Genomic DNA, 19,199 nt, shown 5'->3' with positions numbered 1-19,199 from the left:
TCCCATATTTATTCAGGGCGATGACCTCGAGATAGAAATTCGCATTTTTTGAGAGTAAAGTAAAAAAGTACTACTTTTTCTGAAATCTGGTCTTCACTTTGCGGGATTTAGATGTTCGATATACCTATAAATAAAAGCGAAAATGTTTTTTAGACGGCAAACCACCTGAGAATCTTAATGGCTCCGCTGTTTCCAGCACGCTTCGTCCAACCACTGCACCGCCAAGCATTTATCATCTTTCTTTTGTTATTATTTTCATTTCCTTTATTAACTTGTCAGACTCTTTCTTTTATTATTTGATCAAAGCCATCGCTGACTTTTGCTATTATTATCAACAAACATTATTGTTGTTGCACTCGCTATGTTGTGCTTGTGTGTGTGCGTGTGGCATTAACGCGTGCGTGTCGAAATATGCAAATTTACAAATTAACAATTCGTCATGCTCACGGCTCGGCGTGCTGCGCTCCCCACCTTAGCCTCAGCCTGTCAGCTGAAATATGCTTCAATTGCTGTCGCTGCTGCTGCGGCTTCATCAATATTTTCTGCGTGTTTTCATTTTCTACTTATTCCTTTTTTATTTCATTTTCTTGGCTTTATTACATTGTTTTTTATATTATTTTTTCATTAGAAGCGGCGTATTAGAATGCGCCACACAGCGGTGATACACTGAAGAATTCCGCAGAATTCGTCAATGGCGTGGGGCTGATTGGGCGAGCAGATAAAATGCGCCTACAAATGTACGTAATGTACGTGGTGTCTAATGTTTTGCGTATAATTTTTGCAAGAAAAAAATATATGTATATATCTCTATACATATACATACCTGTAGGTGTATATGCTTGTACCAGCAACTTAGAGTTCTTGCGAATTTTCGTGTGCAGCCATTTGCCTTAGAAGTTGGTGAGGTCTTCTTGGTATTGTCAGACGCTTGTTGAATTTTAAGGCCTAGACTGCATATAGCTGCGTCTTCTTTGCCATATGCAACACTAGAAATTACTTTTAATATTTCCGGAATATTTGATTCCAAACTTTCATATTTTCTCTGCACAAATATTGCTCTAAATTAGCAAATTTTGCAGTTCAAGGAAAAAGTTAGTCAAAACTTTAAAATTTTAATAAATAATAAAATTTAACATGATTACTATTTGCTAAAAAAAAGTATGCAGTGCGCTCAATTGCCAATTTAAATTGAGAAAATGCATACATTTTGTCATTTTTAGCAAAGTAATTACCAAAACATTGAAAATTAGAAGCATACTTTCAGGCGCTTAAGCAATTTGGTGCCGAAGAAGCAGAGTAGACATGCCGTAATAGCAAAAAATTACAAAATAACAGCAAAACCAGCCCAAAAACGGTAAAATACAAAAATATCTGCTGTGAGGTTTTTTTGGAAGTTGGTAACGCTGTGCGAAAAATTATTTTTCGCCAACAATTTTGGTACAGCTCGAAGCAAAGTAGGTAGTATTATTTCACATTTTAACGTACAAAAAATGTTTCATAATATTATATAGTTGCCAATAATATTCAATTATAAAAATAAATAAAAATGTGGCAACTCTATCAAAGTTTATATATCACCTTAGAATTTTTTTCTCGTTTTTAAAGAAAAAATTAAAATTGCAAAAATCGAGAGCTACACCGCTATCATTGCTAAACTCTTTTGCGCAGTTGGCAACTCTATTCAAAAAACAGTTACAGTTTGGCAACCCTGTTTCAAAATGAAAACAATGAAAACAAAGACATTTTGGACACAAAATGTGAAATTATGCTGAAATAGGGCAAAGACATTTTGGAAATTTTCCCAAAAAATATGGCAACCATGCCTCGAAATAAAAATAATAAAAACACATACATTTTGGACACAAATGTGCTGAAACAGCTCAGTGAAATTTTTTAAATTTTTCCAAAACATATGGCAACCCTGTTTTGAAATAAAAATAATGAAAACAAAAAAATTTTGGACACAAACTCTAAAATCATGCTGAAATAGGACACATAATTTTTTTTTTAATTTTTCCTAAAAAATATGGCAACTTTGTATTGAAATAGAAATGATTAAAACAAATAAATTTTGGACACAAAATGTAAAATCATGCTAAAATAGGACAAAGAAAAGGCTCTTATTTCTAAAAAAAATTAAGTGGTAACCCTGTTCGAAAAAAGTCATAAACAGTTTTTTTCGATAAGTTTTATACTTATTAAAAATTATTTGATACCTCCTCACACACTTAAACGCCGAATATTAACAAAAAAATATATAGTGGCAACCCTGTTCAAAAAATAATAACAAGTTTTTTTCGACATGTTATAAAATTATTCATATACATACATATTTACATAAATGCCGGAAATTTTTTTCTTAAAAAATTAACTAGTTGACAACCCTATACCGCAATGAAAATATAAAAAAATATGGCAACATTATTTAAGCTTATAAAATATTTTTTTGCGAATATCTGCTGATAGTATATGGTAAAAGAAAGGTTAAATCCAGAGCTAGATCGACATTTATTTTGTATGCAATTTTGGAGATATTAGACGAGATCAGGGGCTCCTAAATCCTCAAATCTAAAATTCCTGTTTTTATGTCAAAATGTTATTATTTTAGAGTTTATAAGTTTCGAATTGAAACAGAAAATACTTGTTAGTGCGTTTATGAAAACATTTAGAGCACAGTGTTGCCTTCTATAATTTGTTTTATTCTAATTTGCTTCATTTTCCGCAAATATCCAACCGAATTTCTTGAGAAATACGAGTGGTAGAGAGAAATAGGAGTTTTGCTATGCATTTTAATGACATTCAACTCTCTTCCACTCGTTCCGCTCATAAATCTGTATGTAGTAGTATTCTAAAAGAATTCCGTTTCCTAAACATTTTCAATTCAATGCAACCCGAAATTGGCAGGAAATTCATCATTTTAGCACTCGACAAAGCAAATGGTTGAAGAGTAAATTTTCCTTGGTTATTATTTTTGCTAGCTCTCGGCTGTATTCGCAAAGTTTTACTTTCAACCCTCGACAAAACAAACATTTTCGCAAATCTGTAGAGCCATTAAAATCTCTACGCGACCACTTGACGACACAGCATAAAGTCAGGTCTACCCCATTGAGACGGCAATAAAGCCAAATTATGTATTATGAGGGAGCATCATACTTTTGGCTATGTGTGTGTGTGTGAGCAACCCTGCAGCATAAACATTTTCGTCGGCATTGCCAAAAATTAAATTTGGAATGAAATAGAATCGCGCAGTCACTAACCCCAAAGGAAGCGGCTAGAGGAAGAGGAGCAACTGTGGGGGAGTGGGCGGTATTGTAGAGCAAATATAAGTTTTTGAGCGCAGCATTAAAGCAGGCACATTATGTATAACTTTATTTAGTATTTCTTTGTATAAATGTAGAGCTTTTGATGTCGAGTCTCATTGCTTACCACATATACTTGCAACTTGCTTACAAGCGTTATTAAAACTCAGGCCTGTTGCAGTGAAATTTTGCAATTCTAGGCAACTCTCGTAAAATAGGCATTTCACTTTCATTACGCCTCTAACTGCTGGTTTGTGTGTGTGTGTGTGCTGAAGAAAATGTGAAATGTGAAAACTGAAATCTGATATTTGTTGTGCGAAAATTTCAGCAAAGTAGAGCAGGTAAATAGAATTAGAAGCTGTGAGGGAGTAGTGTGCAACACAACCTACTATCGAAAAGTTTTATGGCACACACAGGCTGCTGACAAGCCAAAGTTTTAGGGGGTTGCTTTTCGTGCGCGCCGGAATGATGGCGAAGTGGTTCGACTCACAGCTGACGTCTGCTGATTTACGCCGCCAATTTGAAGGGTGTGTGTGCCGTTAGGTGTGAGTGTATGAAAGTTGTTATTTTATTTTTGGCAACTAATAAATGTTGGCGCTTTTAAACTTTTACGAGAGTTTGTCTACATTTAGGAATCTTGTATCACATACGAGGAGCTGGAGCGACATTTTAAAGGTTAGGCATGAATTTTACAGCAATCTCTTTGATGTAAATGAAGCTACTGCTCGGCAGTTTACTGAGTACGAACGAGAAATAAGCTCTCTATACGAAGTAGCAGATCATAAAGTGATAAGATTTCTATGCATTTACTATGTATCGCATACTAGAACTCTATAGCTATAGACCACCATTCGAGAAAATATTAGCAAAATATATAGCATGCAGTTTCTCAAAAGTAAATGTTCGTCAGTATGTTTAACCCATCTTCGTGTCTCGAAGACTAAAAGCAGAAGCCTCACAGACAAATAATCGACGGGGAAGGCTTAAAAAGCTTAACAAGTCTCAAAGCCTAAGGCGTTGTGCTTGTGTTACAACTTAGATTTAATTCCACGATCTTACACCTTTTGCTCCAAGGCTTGAATCGAAGTGGGTTGTCGGCATAGACTTTAAACTTTACATATCCTCACAGGAAAAAGTCTAACGCTAAGATCACGAGCTTCACTTTCTGGGATAAAATAGTCGGTTATTATGGCGCAACAACGGTCGCCATTGACGGTTACGTTCTCACCGGCATCAGTTTTAATGAAATATAGATCAATGATTCCACCGGCCCACTAACCACACCAAACCGTTTTTTTTTTCTGGATGAAATAGCAGCTCTTAAACCTCTTCAGGTTGCTCTTCGTAACAAATGCGCCAATTTTGCTTGTTTACATACCCATTGAGCCACAAATGGGCTTCCTTGCTGAATCAAATTCGGCTCGAGAACGTAAAATTGTCTTGGAACTTTTCAAAAGTCTATAGAGCGAAGCGATGTGGCTTGGGAAGTCTGCTATATTTTCATCACTGCGTGCTGGACGTGTTCGAATAATATAATAATGAATGGGTCTCAAGGAGTGTGATCTGTAAACCCTTGCGAAGCTCATTTCTTCGGACGTGAATAAACAGACCTTTTGTACCACGTCATAGCAACTTAAAACTGTAAGACTTTGATTAACTGGAATCTGGTCCTGTCATTCTTAAGATTTTTATAAAATTTCCTTTATTAACATCATACGTTCCATAAATCTTACGAAATATATTTCACTCCAGCAAAACTAATGATCTAATGGGATCCATCCCTTTCCAGGTTTTCTAGGAACATCGCGAGTGTTCAATAACCATTCGTGGTTGTTGATGATGTTGTTGTTGTAGCCGCAGGTTTCTGCCGAGTTGAAAGTCCTTGACCGAATAAAAATTCCGGTTCCGTTCCGGTTACGTAGGGAACGGTTGTTGATGTAATAGTTATCGGTTATGCCAACTTGGGGGGTAAGGTTCAGGTTGCTTGCTATCTAAGTCATCTAACGGCAGGTTCACGAAACCTGCTGTTTCGACGGGATCGGATTATAGGGAGAAAGGTGTTAGATGAGTGGGGTTTGCCGGGACAAAAAGGGTGATTAAAATTATCAGAGGATTCGTTGTATGTGATGACATCGAACAGTCACCTACCAGATTTCGGACGCAACTCAGTTCAGATCCGCACATTCATTCACAGTGACGCTTTAACGGCTTAATCGACTCAATCTCAGTGAATGACATACTTGGATTTAAAGCACCAGCCATTGCAGACGACGAGTTCGAGAAGGCGCGACTATATCATGTTAAACACCTACTTATCCGGGATCGGCACCGACATACCATTGGTGATAACAATCTACTATATTGTCCAGACTTCGAGTAGTTCTACAACTACTAAGTGTTTAGTCAACAACATGGATTAAGTCTTAAAAGTTGGAAAGTCTCCAAGGGGTAATTGTGTGTCGAGAAATCCATCTGCTACGACCTAAGCGATTTGGAGGTGTTCAAATAAAACCTTTCAAAATTTCGTAAGGAGGAAGTTTAAATCACCTCCAACTCCTACTCAAACTGTAGGATGACTCACTTTGACTGCGCATTTTCGCAAAGCCTTCAATTTACACCACGCTTGTCTACATTTAAATTCTGTCAACAATTAAACGTCGTGTGTATACAAAAAAATACAAAGAAACGTCCAGCTGTATTTAAACTGAAATAAGAAGCGATAAACTAAACGCAAAACGTGTCAAAATTATAAATTCCTAGCACGTACAGCGCGTACTTAAATGTTTATTTACTCGCGAAGTGTACGCAGTTCATGTGGACGGTTGTCTTACTTTTAATTTTTTTTATTTTAAAGCGACTTCACATTCAACATAGCTTGTCTTTATGTATGGGAGAACTTGAAAGCTCCAACGGAGCTCCAACAGAGCCGCGACAAACCCGCTTCGCCTGTTGCGTTCGCTTTTCGCATGCGTAAGTGTGAAGTGTGCGATGGCGAGTCATGGTAATTACTACCCAAAAATATTTCCAAAATTAATGATATTTAAGCACATAATTATATACATACATATGTATACATATATCTTCAAAAAAATACGAAAAATTGCCGAAGCATAAACAAATGAGATTAAATGAACGCTAAATGCCGGCGTCGCCTGTGGAGTTGGGTGCTCGAGGCTACGGACGATAATGCCAATTGACGGCCGGCTTAAGAGATTTACAGGCAGCGCGTTGTCAAGTGATGAGCACTTAGCTAAACTAGTTTACCAGTATGTTGCTTCGTTTGCCGTGGCATATGTTCCTTCGCTAAGTATGCTAAATTCCAACCATCTCTGGATGGAGTTGTGATTTTCGGTTATTAGTGGCGGCAAGTCTGAAGAACTGTAGTTGTTGTTTAATGTGTTTCCAACCATTCTTCAGCTTTTTAACTACACTTTAAACAATAATCTTGGATTTAAATATTATGAAAATCATTTATCTCTTACACTTCTTTCGCTCTTTCGCTATTTACATGTTCGCCTAGAGTGTTTAGCAAATTGTGGCTCATTAATCGTAGCCTGTCATTACGTGCTGAGGAAATTGAAATTTTTCCTTTACCCAAAATTATAGTCGGCGTTTGTTCACAGGAAGAAATGTAATTGATTAATAGCCAGAGCCGAAGGCGAAATAAGAATGAAATAAACGGAATAAGTTTGAATGAGAAGGAAATCTGAAGTATATCCTCTTTGACGATTTAGTGACATCTTATGAGAAATATTAAAGGAAGGAAAAAGTTTGAATGAGAAGGAAATCTGAAGTATATCCTCTTTGACGATTTAGTGACATGTTATGAGAAATATTAAAGGAAGCAGACTTTTTGTATGAACAAAGAATGTGGAAACCTTTGGATGTAGCTGTCTCTAGAACTATTCATAAGTAGAAACTTAGCAAAACTTGGCTTCTTACGGATACTAGAGTGGACAAAAACCCTTAAAACCACAAACCTTCTTTTCATAATTTACATAGAGGCTTTCCAAATGATTGCCGAGGTTGTTTTAGCAGAAGAAAACGTCCCTACAATAATTCGCAGAAATGCTGCCGAATTGATTGTCCTTGGCCGAATAAATATCTGGATCCATTCCGGTAACGTCGAGCTGCAGCAATGCGGAATGCCAAGCTACTTCTGAGAGGGTGAAAATTTGCAAGGCTTAAGGAAAAGATCAACATCCCCCGTGACAAATTCCGCCTCTTTGGCGCACTCTATACAGGACACTAGAGGCTCAGGAAGAACTTGTCGTACATGTTCATAATCTATTGCGCAAACTGCCGGTTAGGCGTTAAGAAACTCCAGAACACCTCATGCTGGATTGCCCAGTAATTTTCAGAATCAGATTCAAAGCTCTAGGTTCCATCTATGTGTACAGCGAACACATCACCTCAGTCGTGTCCAACAGGCTCCTTGAACTATTCAGTATGGTGGACCTTTATGACCTGTGATATAGGTGCAGTGCAAAGCCTTAATTTAACTATATATCTATCTTCGTCGAGCACACTGTTAAAGAATGGAAGTAAAGCCAATAAAGTATCAATTAGGTAAGCTAATGTTATACTAGCTGGCTGTTACACCATGCACTCTATAGACCCTTTGTAATGCCAGATGAAGGTTCAGTTCAAAATAACTTTGGCGAAGTGCTTATACAGGTAACAGAGGCTGTATACTGCATCCAGCCCCTTGAACTGCGATGCTCCTGGATATCTAAGTCGTGTTCAAGGTAAGACCGGCCACTAGCAGAGGGGTTGTTCTAGCGTCTGTCATGTCCACTTCCCTGCACTATATGTATCGTCGTTACTTATATCCAACCGACTCGCATGTGGTGGCAGTATGTTGTAACCTGTAAATTTACCTGGTCGATAATAATATTCTCGAGTTTCGAAATATTTAAAAGAGACCCATATACGGGCCAAGAGTTCCATAGAGAGATAATATGCGAATATTTTCAGTTAAAATAGTGCACCAAAAGCATGGACTAGGAAGGTCTCCAAGAGACTTTGGTGTTTGTATGCATATATACAAGAAGAATACAAAAAATAAGGCTCTGAACATATCTGTCAGAGATTACAAAAATGGTTCTATGAGATCTTGGGTTACAATAGTTTTGTGAGGACCTTATTTTTTTTTGTTTTTTTTTTGAAAGAGTTAGATTAAGTCGAATAACATATGCAAAATTTATGCGAGAACTTTTTGGAAAATTTTTTAACATCTAAATTCGTGATGGTAGTAGACGTAGACTCCATTGAGCATATATCGCTAATGCTAGTATCATGAGTAAATCACTTTATTACTCAAATTCAAATAAGTCAATAAATACTTGTGAATACTTAGGCGATTGCTCGACTGTACCTCTAAATTATGTATTTCGTTCAAGTGTATGTGGAATTCTCAACAGGTTTATATGGAAAAAATCATATATTTAAATAATTGTTTTATTTAAATTCAAATCATGCGGTAAAAACCAATAAATAATTAAGCGATTTTTAGACTGAACCTCTTTATAATGTATTTCCTTCAAGCGTGTGTGGAATTCTCAATATGTTTATATGAAAAAAATTATAATAACATGCGTTACTCTTACCGAATTTTCTTCTAGAATATTATAAATTAAATAAAAAATATAAAACCACATTTAAATGCTAAAAAAAAAACTGTTAATTAAAGATATAACAATGCGTTGCTTAACACAGAATTTCCGTTCTTTAAAGGCTTTCTAAACCAGCCTGCTCCTTTTTACTTGACACTCCATGCGAGCGCCTACTTCTACGCACTCGCTCTCTTCACATTTCTTTATACACACATTAACGCTGAACCTTAGTCAGTCTTTAGACCATATTAAGCTCATTTAAACCACATTAAACAATTTATAATGTGGTGGCGAGGAGCACAACGCGTTGCGGTAATTTAATGACTTTTGCCTTTTGGCCTACAAAACGCAGAGCGCAGAAAAAAACATACCATAAAACAAGAATAAAATCACAACAAAGCTTACAGCAACAAAAACAAAATCTTTGCAAAAAAGCAACGCGCCTAAGCCACAACAAAAAGAACTCCAGCCAGAACGGCTTACGGAAGGCGTAACCAGCGCAGAAAAAAATGTTAAATCTCTCATAAAAATAGACTCAGATTACACAACGCGCCTGACGCCAGTTTGAGCGAAAAATAAAAATACCGTAAAACGTAAAATTTTCATGGTGTAGAGCCGAAGGTATTAAATTACAGCAACAACGTGGCAACACGCTATAAAAATTCAAAGCTAGAACAAGAAGAAAAAAATGGCAACCAACAAAAAAAAAAATTTAATTAAATTAAAAATGAAATAAAAACAGCAACAAAAATAAAATATTTTTTTCACCGCGCAAAAAATGCCTAGCGTGTAATCACTGCCGCCACCGCCGCCGCCAAAATACTTCTATAATTATAATCAACATTACCATTTATTACAACTCGGCGCGCTGATAGCTGACTGGCTTTGGTTTCGGCTTCGGCTTTTGGGTTGGCCTTAAAGGCCAACGCATGCAAAGCTGGTCAATAAGCTATAAATGGTTTTCGTACACTCCTCTGTTGTTGTTGTTGTTGTAACTCAACTCAATGTCTCAATGGGTCTTTTGTCTATATTTGAGCAAGCGAGTTCAACTCTTCAACAGCCACACATACATACATACGTGTAGCCAGCACTAGGTACGCTCGTGGTCTTGGTAGGCTCGTGCAAGCACATTATTTATAATGACGGTCAAAAGATTACTTTTTTATGATAATTGAGTCGACGAGGTGATGGCAACAAATGTCAATATTTAATGACTCAATTGTTGCCATGATGGTTGGCGGAAATTTGAGCGTCCATATTATGCGGAGGTGGGAAGCCGCTGTGGTTTTCGACACTCACGGCGAAATGGCGTATGGTTATAAAAGTTTGAACGTAAACTGCTCTACACCAAAAGTTGAAACTTGAATAGTTCATCAAATTGATGTAATAACTTTAGGTCAAATTTGTGGCTCTCTGTAGGATCTACCCCACCTAACTTGACACCATAGATTACGCAGTTATGCGGACTTTAACACATTGTATACCATTGTAGAATACTTCGCACACAATAGAAAGCGAAAAGGTCCAATAACCCGGCTTTAGGTCCCAACAGAGCGCTTGTCTCAGAGTTTAAACTCCATTTTATATTATTTGATCCGAATTCTAGTCTTAGAGAGAGAGAGAGAGAGATAAAGTTGGTGTCTGACGACGCTCCTAGGTCTTTAGATGTCCCATTGTGAAAATACCTGGCCTAAAATCCCTTCACTCTATTATGTCCTCTTCGCCGTGCTTTTGACGAAGTTCATCAATACAAGAAGTTTTATTTGTGCAACCCCGAAACATCGCCAAGAAACCCTCGGCCAATAGTTTCGGTGCTATAAAAGGTCTAGCATTCGTCTATAAGAAGTTTTATAGTCTCCTCTGCTTTTATCTTCTGACAGCAGTCATTGTATGGTGTTCGTAGTTTGCTGGCATGTCAGTCAATTAAATAGTTAGCATTCCTAGACCCACCCATATTCCATTCTTACCACGTTTGCTACCTTATATCTAGGAATTGCCTCCACCGAGACTCAGCTATATTTATAACTTGACAAACTAATAAATATTTACATATAGCCACAGGTATACAAATTCCCTCTATCCCGGAGTCTAATTGTAGGGTGGTGCCTGCTCTGGCCATCTGCTTCATCTCCTTCAAAAATAACAGGAATATCACTTTGTCCTGGAACCAAAGCAAGCTTATCACGAAGTAGAATGTTCGAATGTTTCACTATCTTTGATGACCCCCTACGGGACATTAGTGTTTTTGAAGCCGCTTGACTATCTGTATATATAAATATATTATATATTAAATATATTATATAGTGTGAGCACACTCTTTGTCAGATCAAAAAGACTTTCCTTAATTGCTGTAAAAAATATATATCGCTGCCGAGTCGTAACAAATTCGGTTCATTTCTGAAGCGCATTGTTACTGCTGATGCAAAGTCACGTCAAGCGCAAACAGTCGTGGTCGAACCATGGTAAGCCGGTACAAACGGTGTCGAACCCATAATTGACTGTGAAGAAGGGTTTGCTATATGTTTGGTGAAATCGAGAGACATTCCTACACTCTTAATTCGAACTTTCACTTTGTACGATTTGACCCTCTGAGGGCAGACATCGCTCAGAGGCAGCCAGCTTTGACCAATAGAAAGAATTTGTATTTCATCAGGACAACATGCGACCACACACACCGATAGATACCCGCTAAAAGCTCCAGCAGCGGATTAGATAGTTCTTATAAGCTGGCAGAAAGTGATTGCTACTTGTTCCTGTATATGGTAAATGATTTTGCTGATGAAAAACTCGCTTCAAAAGAAGCTTATGAAAATCGGCTGGCACAGTGTTTTGCCGATAGGGATGACGGTTTTTATGAGAATCAAAATGGGAGCAACGTAAGGAAGAAATATATTTGATTTAAATTAGATCGTACAGTGTTTCCGATTGGTACAAATTATTCAAAGAGGGTCGAGAACGCGTTGACGACGAACCACGCCCAGGACGACCATCAACATCAATTGATGATCAACGCGTCAATAATATAAAAGAATTCATGCTTGTGAGTCGACGATTCACAGTCAGAGATCTTACTGGCATCACTGGGATATCGGAAGGATCAGTGGAAACCATTTTAAAAGATCATTTGGGCCTTATGCTTACGGCCCGGAAAGAGACGTTTGATTGGTCGAAAAAACCACGTCAAAGCAGGTCAAAAATCAAGGTTAACTTGTCATTTTTCTTCGATTATCGAGGTGTGGTGCACTCCGAACTCCTTACAATCGGCCATTTGATGACTATTCCGGAAATTGACTTTAACAACTGTTTCGAGAATTGGAAAAATGTTGACACAAGTCTAGTGCGGCCAAGGAGAGCTATTTTGAGGAAGACAACATAAGTCTTGAAAACGAAATTAAGAATTTTAAAATCATGAACAGAGTCTTACTATTTTTTGCCCATAGTATATAACACTCGCTTCAAATAAATAAAATTATTTTCATTTACAAAAGAGCAAACAACTGTTTGCTCACTTGTGTAAGGCCATCAAACGCGAATAAAAACATTTCCGAAAATTACGCAGCACTTAATTTCGACACAAATAAAGCCATTTGGCAAATGATTTCCATAAATTTTTTCTTTACACAAAATGCTTTTCCATTTAATTTCGCGTTGCATGCCGCCAGTGTTGTTGCTTTTAGTTATTGCACGCTTTTCTATGCTTTTGTTGTGATTTTATTTTATGTAAATGCGAGCTTTCATACAAAATTGCCCTCATACTACCCGCCATCAACCCCGCGCAATAAAATTATTTGTGGTTATATAAGTAAATAGCATTTGTTGGTTGCACTCACCTTCAACTTTGGCCAATGCCAGCACCGAAATTGTCTGCAACGCCGGTATGGCCCAGGCGACCAAATGAAATAAATGCGATTTATTTTCGATCGCCTCGTGACCCCATTTGAGGCCGGCGGCTAAAAACCAGGCGAACGCCAAGCACGACCACCAAGCAAAGGCGGCCATGCAACAAAAGTACAGCGCCATAAATAAAACCGTGCAAGCGGTGGTTTGGCGATGACCCTGCGGGTGCAAAAACAGAAAACACGAAACAGTTATATTGTATGTTTGTTTGCATTTGTGTTGTAATAAAAATGCTTTAATTATGGTAAGTGATGAAATATTATGCAAAAATGCTTATTAATAGTAAATATTTTGAGCGGCAATATTTTAGATATTAATCATTTGAGTGATTGGCTAATGGTCTTTGAGTTCGTTGTAATGCAAAAGGGGCAAACAATTACATAACTGTAAAGTAATGGAAGTTGTTATGACTATTTTTGTGAGTTAGTAAAAAATATAAATAATTTTCATAACCTGAATTTACATTGGCTCAGTAGTTTTTATAATATGATTTAATTACAAAAAATATTGATGATTAAAAATGTTTTTTTAATTTTTTTACAATATTATAATTTTTCTTTTTACGTTAAAATTTTTTTTTTAAATAATATTTAATATTTTCATTAGTAATATTTTTTTAATAAAAATTCAGGCATTTTTTTTAATCATAACCTTAAAAAATGTATACATCATTTAATTTTTTTTCTTCCAAAATTTAAATAACTCTTCACACTTCTTACTCACCTGCGTTATGGTCGACATCATCTGCAACCGCCCTAGACGCACCGGTGGCGGGAAGGGCTCACGACACGCCACCGAATCGCCCGCGCCCAAACCGGCCACATACGCGCAACCCACGACGAGATAGCAAACGGCGAGAAAAACAATGGCACGCTCCGGATAGCGAAAACGCGACGAGTCAATGAGAAAGGTCAGCACCTATACGCCGATGTGGGAGAAAAAGAGAAAAATTGTGAGAACAAAAGATTAATTGTATTATTAGATTTACATGCATGTTTTGTTATGCAATTAAAATAAACTATGGTACATGAGCTTGGGTACTAATTCTAATAAACTAATTCATATTTGTTGGCAGTTAGACAAGTTAATGACTAACGACTACAGCTGTAGCGAATGAAATCTCAGTTGCGGAGTTGAAGGCACGCATGACTTGTAAAATATTTAATGAAATTGTAATAATTATTTAGATTTTTGTTGTATTCTGCCTTAAGAGATCACAAGATAACAAGATTTATGATACAAAGCTGCTAATATTTTATGCTTTAGATAAGACTAAATTGCTTAGAATACATTAGTTAGAGTTAGTTAATTGAATAATCGGAATTAGTTAAATGATTAATCGGATTATATTCGTTTGTATTTGATTAAAATACAAAACGAATATGTTTGGTATATACTAAATCGAAAATTAGAATAAATTAGCTCTAAAGATCGTAAAAAATAAGTTTGCATTGGTTTGTTTCAGAAGTGATCAGATTAGATTAGTTTCGATTAAACCTCAATAGCTGCAATCAAAATATAGTAAATATATCAAAAATGATTTGATGAGTTTTAGCAATATTATAAGTTAGCTCAAAAACTATATCGGACTAAATGATTCGGTTCCTCACCCTGTTAATATATAATGAAATGAATTTATAATTAATCAGTTTACTAAAGCTCTATATAGTATATGGCATAAAAGTCTTAACAAAATGTAACTGACTTAGCCTTTTTTAAACAATTCCATGAGTCACTTGAAAAGTATTTCGATATATTTTTCTAACATTCTTTTTCCGATAAGCTGACCTTGACCTTGACTGACTCAAGTACCAAAACTGTGCGACATTTTCAACGTTATTATAGAGGGATACAGCAAAATTGAGTTGGGAATAACAGTGATATAATTTTTTTGACGAAGGATAATGGCGACGATACTCCATGTCACCTCAACTCGGTTTGCTGATATATATACCACGAACTTTAAACCAGGACCTTCCACCAATATGGAATTTTTAAAAATTTTACATACATGATAATATAGTCTGACACCAAAGACTCGTTGGAGCCTGTCTTCGAAATTATTTAATATTGAATATACAGGCCAGAGCGATTAGTTGAAGGAAAGGACTGCTTGTGAAGTGCAGCAGCTGGACATTTGAAGAGGATCGAACAAGGATAAGCCAAAATTCGCTCCTTCTTTAATTCTTTGCGTTGTCAGCGGAGAATTACACCCTGGCGTTGGATATGTGGATGCCGAGGAGTCGTTGGATAAGAGGTACACTAAATATTTTCAACGATGAGTCAAAGCTAGGAAGGAAGTTTGGAGTGGTTCTTAGCTTTAGGATACCAAGCATATGTAGTGTTTTTCAGACCTTTTCCGAAACGGTGAGGGATATGTGAATGCCGAGGAGTCGTTGGATAAGAGGTACACTAAGTATTGTTAACGATAAGTCAAAGCTAGGAAGGAAGTTTGGAGTGGATCTTAACTTTAGGATACCGAGCCTATGTTATGTTTTTCAGGCCTTTTTCGAAAAGGTGAGTATTCACTCTAACAGCACAGTGATAATACCAGTGTTAAGCTCGCTATCAAAGCGTTCAAAATTAGTCAAGTGTTGCCCATCCTCACTAGAAATAGCATCAAGTGACTGCATCATTAGACACGTTTGGGTGCCTGGTCAAAGCAGAATCGCTGGCAACTACATAGCCGACGAGTGGAATCTCCATTGGTATCTTCCGTTCTAGCACTGGATCAAGCGTGCGTTGGTCGCCGATCCACTCCTGCTTAATAGAGGAGATTTTCTGAACTACTTGCCATTTGCAAAGATCATCTATCAGTAATAAAAGTAGTAGTAAAGTAGAAGTTCTCACTGGACATTGTCACTGCGGTAAGAATAAAAATTTGAACGGACTAAAACTGCAAATTGTTTTTTGGGGGTGGGTGAGGTGGAAACATCCAAACACTTTCTCCTTCAGTTCCCAGCCTTTATAAGACTTAGTATGTAACATCTCCGCAGTCTTCCTTTCGACGAACCAAGAGACATAGCAGAAACTGACATTAGGCAACTTAACAAATTTGTGAGACTCAAAGTGCTTTATCGATTTGAAGGGTCTTATGATCTGTTATATAAGAGTTTTAGGCAGCACAATGGACCGGCGTTTTAAGCTGTTCAAGTGAGGTCCTTGTTAGAATCAATCACATAACTTAACCTAATCTGACCTAAGTATTTCTGAATTAATGCGGAAGTAAAATGTACTAAACTCGCCAACATGAACACCGCATTTCTTATATAAAGAAACACCAAGAAGCGAGAATTTGCCGCAATTAACGGCTTTTTACCTTTACCTTAACAAAAATAGGCTCTAATTTATCGTCTCGTCTTCCTGTATCTGCATATTTCCTGGCATCAAGTCTTAAATATTTTCTAAATTATGAACGTGAAATGACTTAGGAAACATAGATCATTATATTATACACTCCCAATCAACGTGGTGACATGCTCTTCAAGTTTTTTAATTAAGTTTGCAATTAGGAAATCTCGTTAAGTGTCGAATTTCACGCATACATACATAGACATAGGCTTCGGCTTGTAATTTTTTACGCCTCTCATTTCCAACTTACTGATATTACACAGCAGGCAACGGAGGACAACGCACCAGCCTCGCCAGCGAGTAGCGCCTTTACAAAAGCAGAAAATTGCATAGAAACACACACACATATATTTTTACGAGTATGTGGTATGGGTGTGTGTAAGCTGCTTGCAAGCAAAGCTGTTGGCAGCGAGCGTTAGCAATCAGCGTTGCAGTCAGAGTTGTCATTCATAGTCATTTCACTGATTGGTGACGGAGTTGACATTTGTTGCATGCAACGCGCACACACTTCAACTCTACATAGTGTACGAAATTATATGCTTGCATGCCACTTTGTATGTTGAGGTGTTGCTGCTGAAGTTTCAGCTGCGGATAATGTATGTAAACATGTCGGTGTTTGTGGTTCAAATAGTTCCTCGTTCTTTGCCAGTTGTTGTTGCAGTGTTACAGGATTTCATGCCACAAGATAACATTATCCACATAATAATCAACGGTAGTTAATGATGTTGTTGCACCCTATGAAGTTGCCAACTTTGCATTTGTTGTCGCTGTCGCTTTTGTGTCGCCAACAGCGCTTATCTCGGAGTTGGCGACGCTGTCACCCATGGTGCAATGGTTTTGTGGGGATCACATCACCACTGTCGTAAAGTCGCTATTCTCTATCTGCGGTTGATAAATGCAAAGACACTATTTCGCTTGCGGTTTTACTGCAATTCGTTGCTGTAATGGTTTGCCATGGCAATGGTGTAACATTTCAGTTGATGACTTTTCTTAATTACAAAACTAACCTCAAAGTTGCTTGTGTTTTGTGTGAGAGTCAGTTTGGCTCCTTTCTTTGTAACAAAATATTTATGGAATCTAATGCGGAGGACAAGTGTAAAAAGGTGAAGGGAATGAAATATAGGCTTGGTCACATGATATATTAGTGCATGGAGATCAGTCAAGGGTCATTATCTTTATCAATTTTAGCTCACACATCTCTAGAACACCTTAAGAGCCGAGCCATGTTAAAGTCCTGGCTTGTGCTATACAACTTAGGTCGTGTGTGATTATGTACTTACAGCCTATTCAGTTCGAAGTGTTCCCTTCAAATTAAAGATTTTACATTAGAACTTGTGAACCAGCTAAGAACCTATGACATTACTAAGACAGTATGAACAATTCTACCAAATTTTCGTCTAACAAGCTATATCTACTAGCAGGTACAAGACCGTTCCCATGACAGTCGGGTCTACGTAACCAGAACGGACCCAGATTTTTTATCCGGTCGAGGACTGTCAACTCGACAGAATTTTGCCGCTACAACAACAACAACACATACGAGACTATATCATCAAAACAGACACATCAAATGCAATACAGTAGCCGAAAATATACGGTTGATATGAAAGCAATTAGTTCGACTTCAACATGAACCGAACTTCGGACCTTTAAAGCAAATGCAAATGGAGGATCCAAGGAATGGATATTAGTGGAATAGTACTACCTGCTAAAGAGCGATATATCTTGTAAGGAATTTCTTTTTATATAATTTTAAATTTCGTTTAGAAACCGAAGATAGCGAAAGTGGAACTGAAAATAAAAGAGCAATTAGTTCTACTCCGACAAGACTCAGACTTAAAACATATGTATATGAAGATTCTAATTAACGGCTATTAAAGGTTTAGTATAACCTGCTAAAGACCGGTATCTATTATTAGAAACTTCTGTTTAACATAACTTCAAATTTAGTTTCGGCCGAGACTAAATCGAATCGAATTGATTATAGGACAGCAATTAGTTCAAACTCTGTCAGACTTCGGACCCTCAAAGCAAATGGAAAGAGAGGGTTCAAAGAACAGGTATTGAAACACTAATGCCACCTGCCGCCGAGAAAAAGTTGACTAGAACCGCAATTAATTCCAACTCCGATAAGACTCAATCTGCGGACGCTTAAAGAAAATTAAGAAATAGGAAGACTTAATGTTACCCGCTGAAGTGAGAAAGTCGAACCCATTATAGGACAGTGATTATTTCGATTCAGACAACGGATCTTTAATGCATATGCAAAGGGAGGGTCCAAAGAACGGGTACTGAAGGTTTAATATTACTTGCTAAGGAATAAGAATCTTTTTTGTAGTACAATTTTAAAATTATTCTTCTTCTTCTTCAGGCAGTCTCATATTCGCCATAACTCAAGAAGGCGTTGCATGCGGGTATGGGGAGTACTTTGGAGTAACTATGACTCAGTTCACAAAATATAGAACTAATTAGCTCGATAAACTAGGATTTCATCTTATCGCTGGCTATAAATTCACAAGCGGATGTCATTGAACATACAAGTATAAACATGATGGAAGGGTCTACTTGCATGGTTGCCTGCTTTTTACGGCAGAAAATATACCGGAAGTAATTTAGAGGAATACTGCCAGGTTGTCCGTTCCAGTCAAAATTCCATGTCCGTTCCGGTTACATAGACATGACTGTCATAGAAACGTTAAGCTTCCCTACATAGGTTTCACTTCAAGAGACAACAACCCTAAAGAAACATTAAAGAAAATAGATCTAAACTTGAAATTCCTGAGGATGAATACTAGCATTGTGAAGGCTTAAATGTTCTTTTAACTGGATATTAAGAGAAGAAATTCAGCGTGATGGACTTTAAGGAGTAGAAAAACGTGAGTACAAGCCAGATCTAAGGTCATTCTGCTCACAGAATTTGTGTCTCAAACTTTCGTCTTCATATAAGGTTGTACGAATATCACATATAATTAACCAGAAAAGCACCTATGTCATGCGGTACGATCCGGCGTCAAGTCAACCAGCCACAAACTCAGGC

General features: G+C 37.2%; 1 protein-coding gene across 1 annotated transcript in view; it reads right to left on the bottom strand.

The window, feature by feature from the left end:
• LOC120778286 (frizzled) overlaps nucleotides 1–19,199 on the bottom strand; it is a 206,863-nt gene that overhangs the window by 112,403 nt on the left and 75,261 nt on the right. The window contains exons 3-4 of the mRNA XM_040110073.1: nucleotides 13,535–13,729; nucleotides 12,745–12,970 (exon numbers count right to left, since the gene is read on the bottom strand). Coding sequence (XP_039966007.1) covers nucleotides 12,745–12,970; nucleotides 13,535–13,729 — 421 coding nt within the window. The remainder of the gene's footprint in view (nucleotides 1–12,744; nucleotides 12,971–13,534; nucleotides 13,730–19,199) is intronic.

This window comes from Bactrocera tryoni, chromosome 5 (genome assembly GCF_016617805.1).
Source record: "Bactrocera tryoni isolate S06 chromosome 5, CSIRO_BtryS06_freeze2, whole genome shotgun sequence".
NCBI lineage: Eukaryota > Metazoa > Arthropoda > Insecta > Diptera > Tephritidae > Bactrocera > Bactrocera tryoni.
The sequence above is the reverse complement of the archived record's forward strand: the minus strand, read 5'-3'. Positions and strand labels throughout refer to the sequence as shown.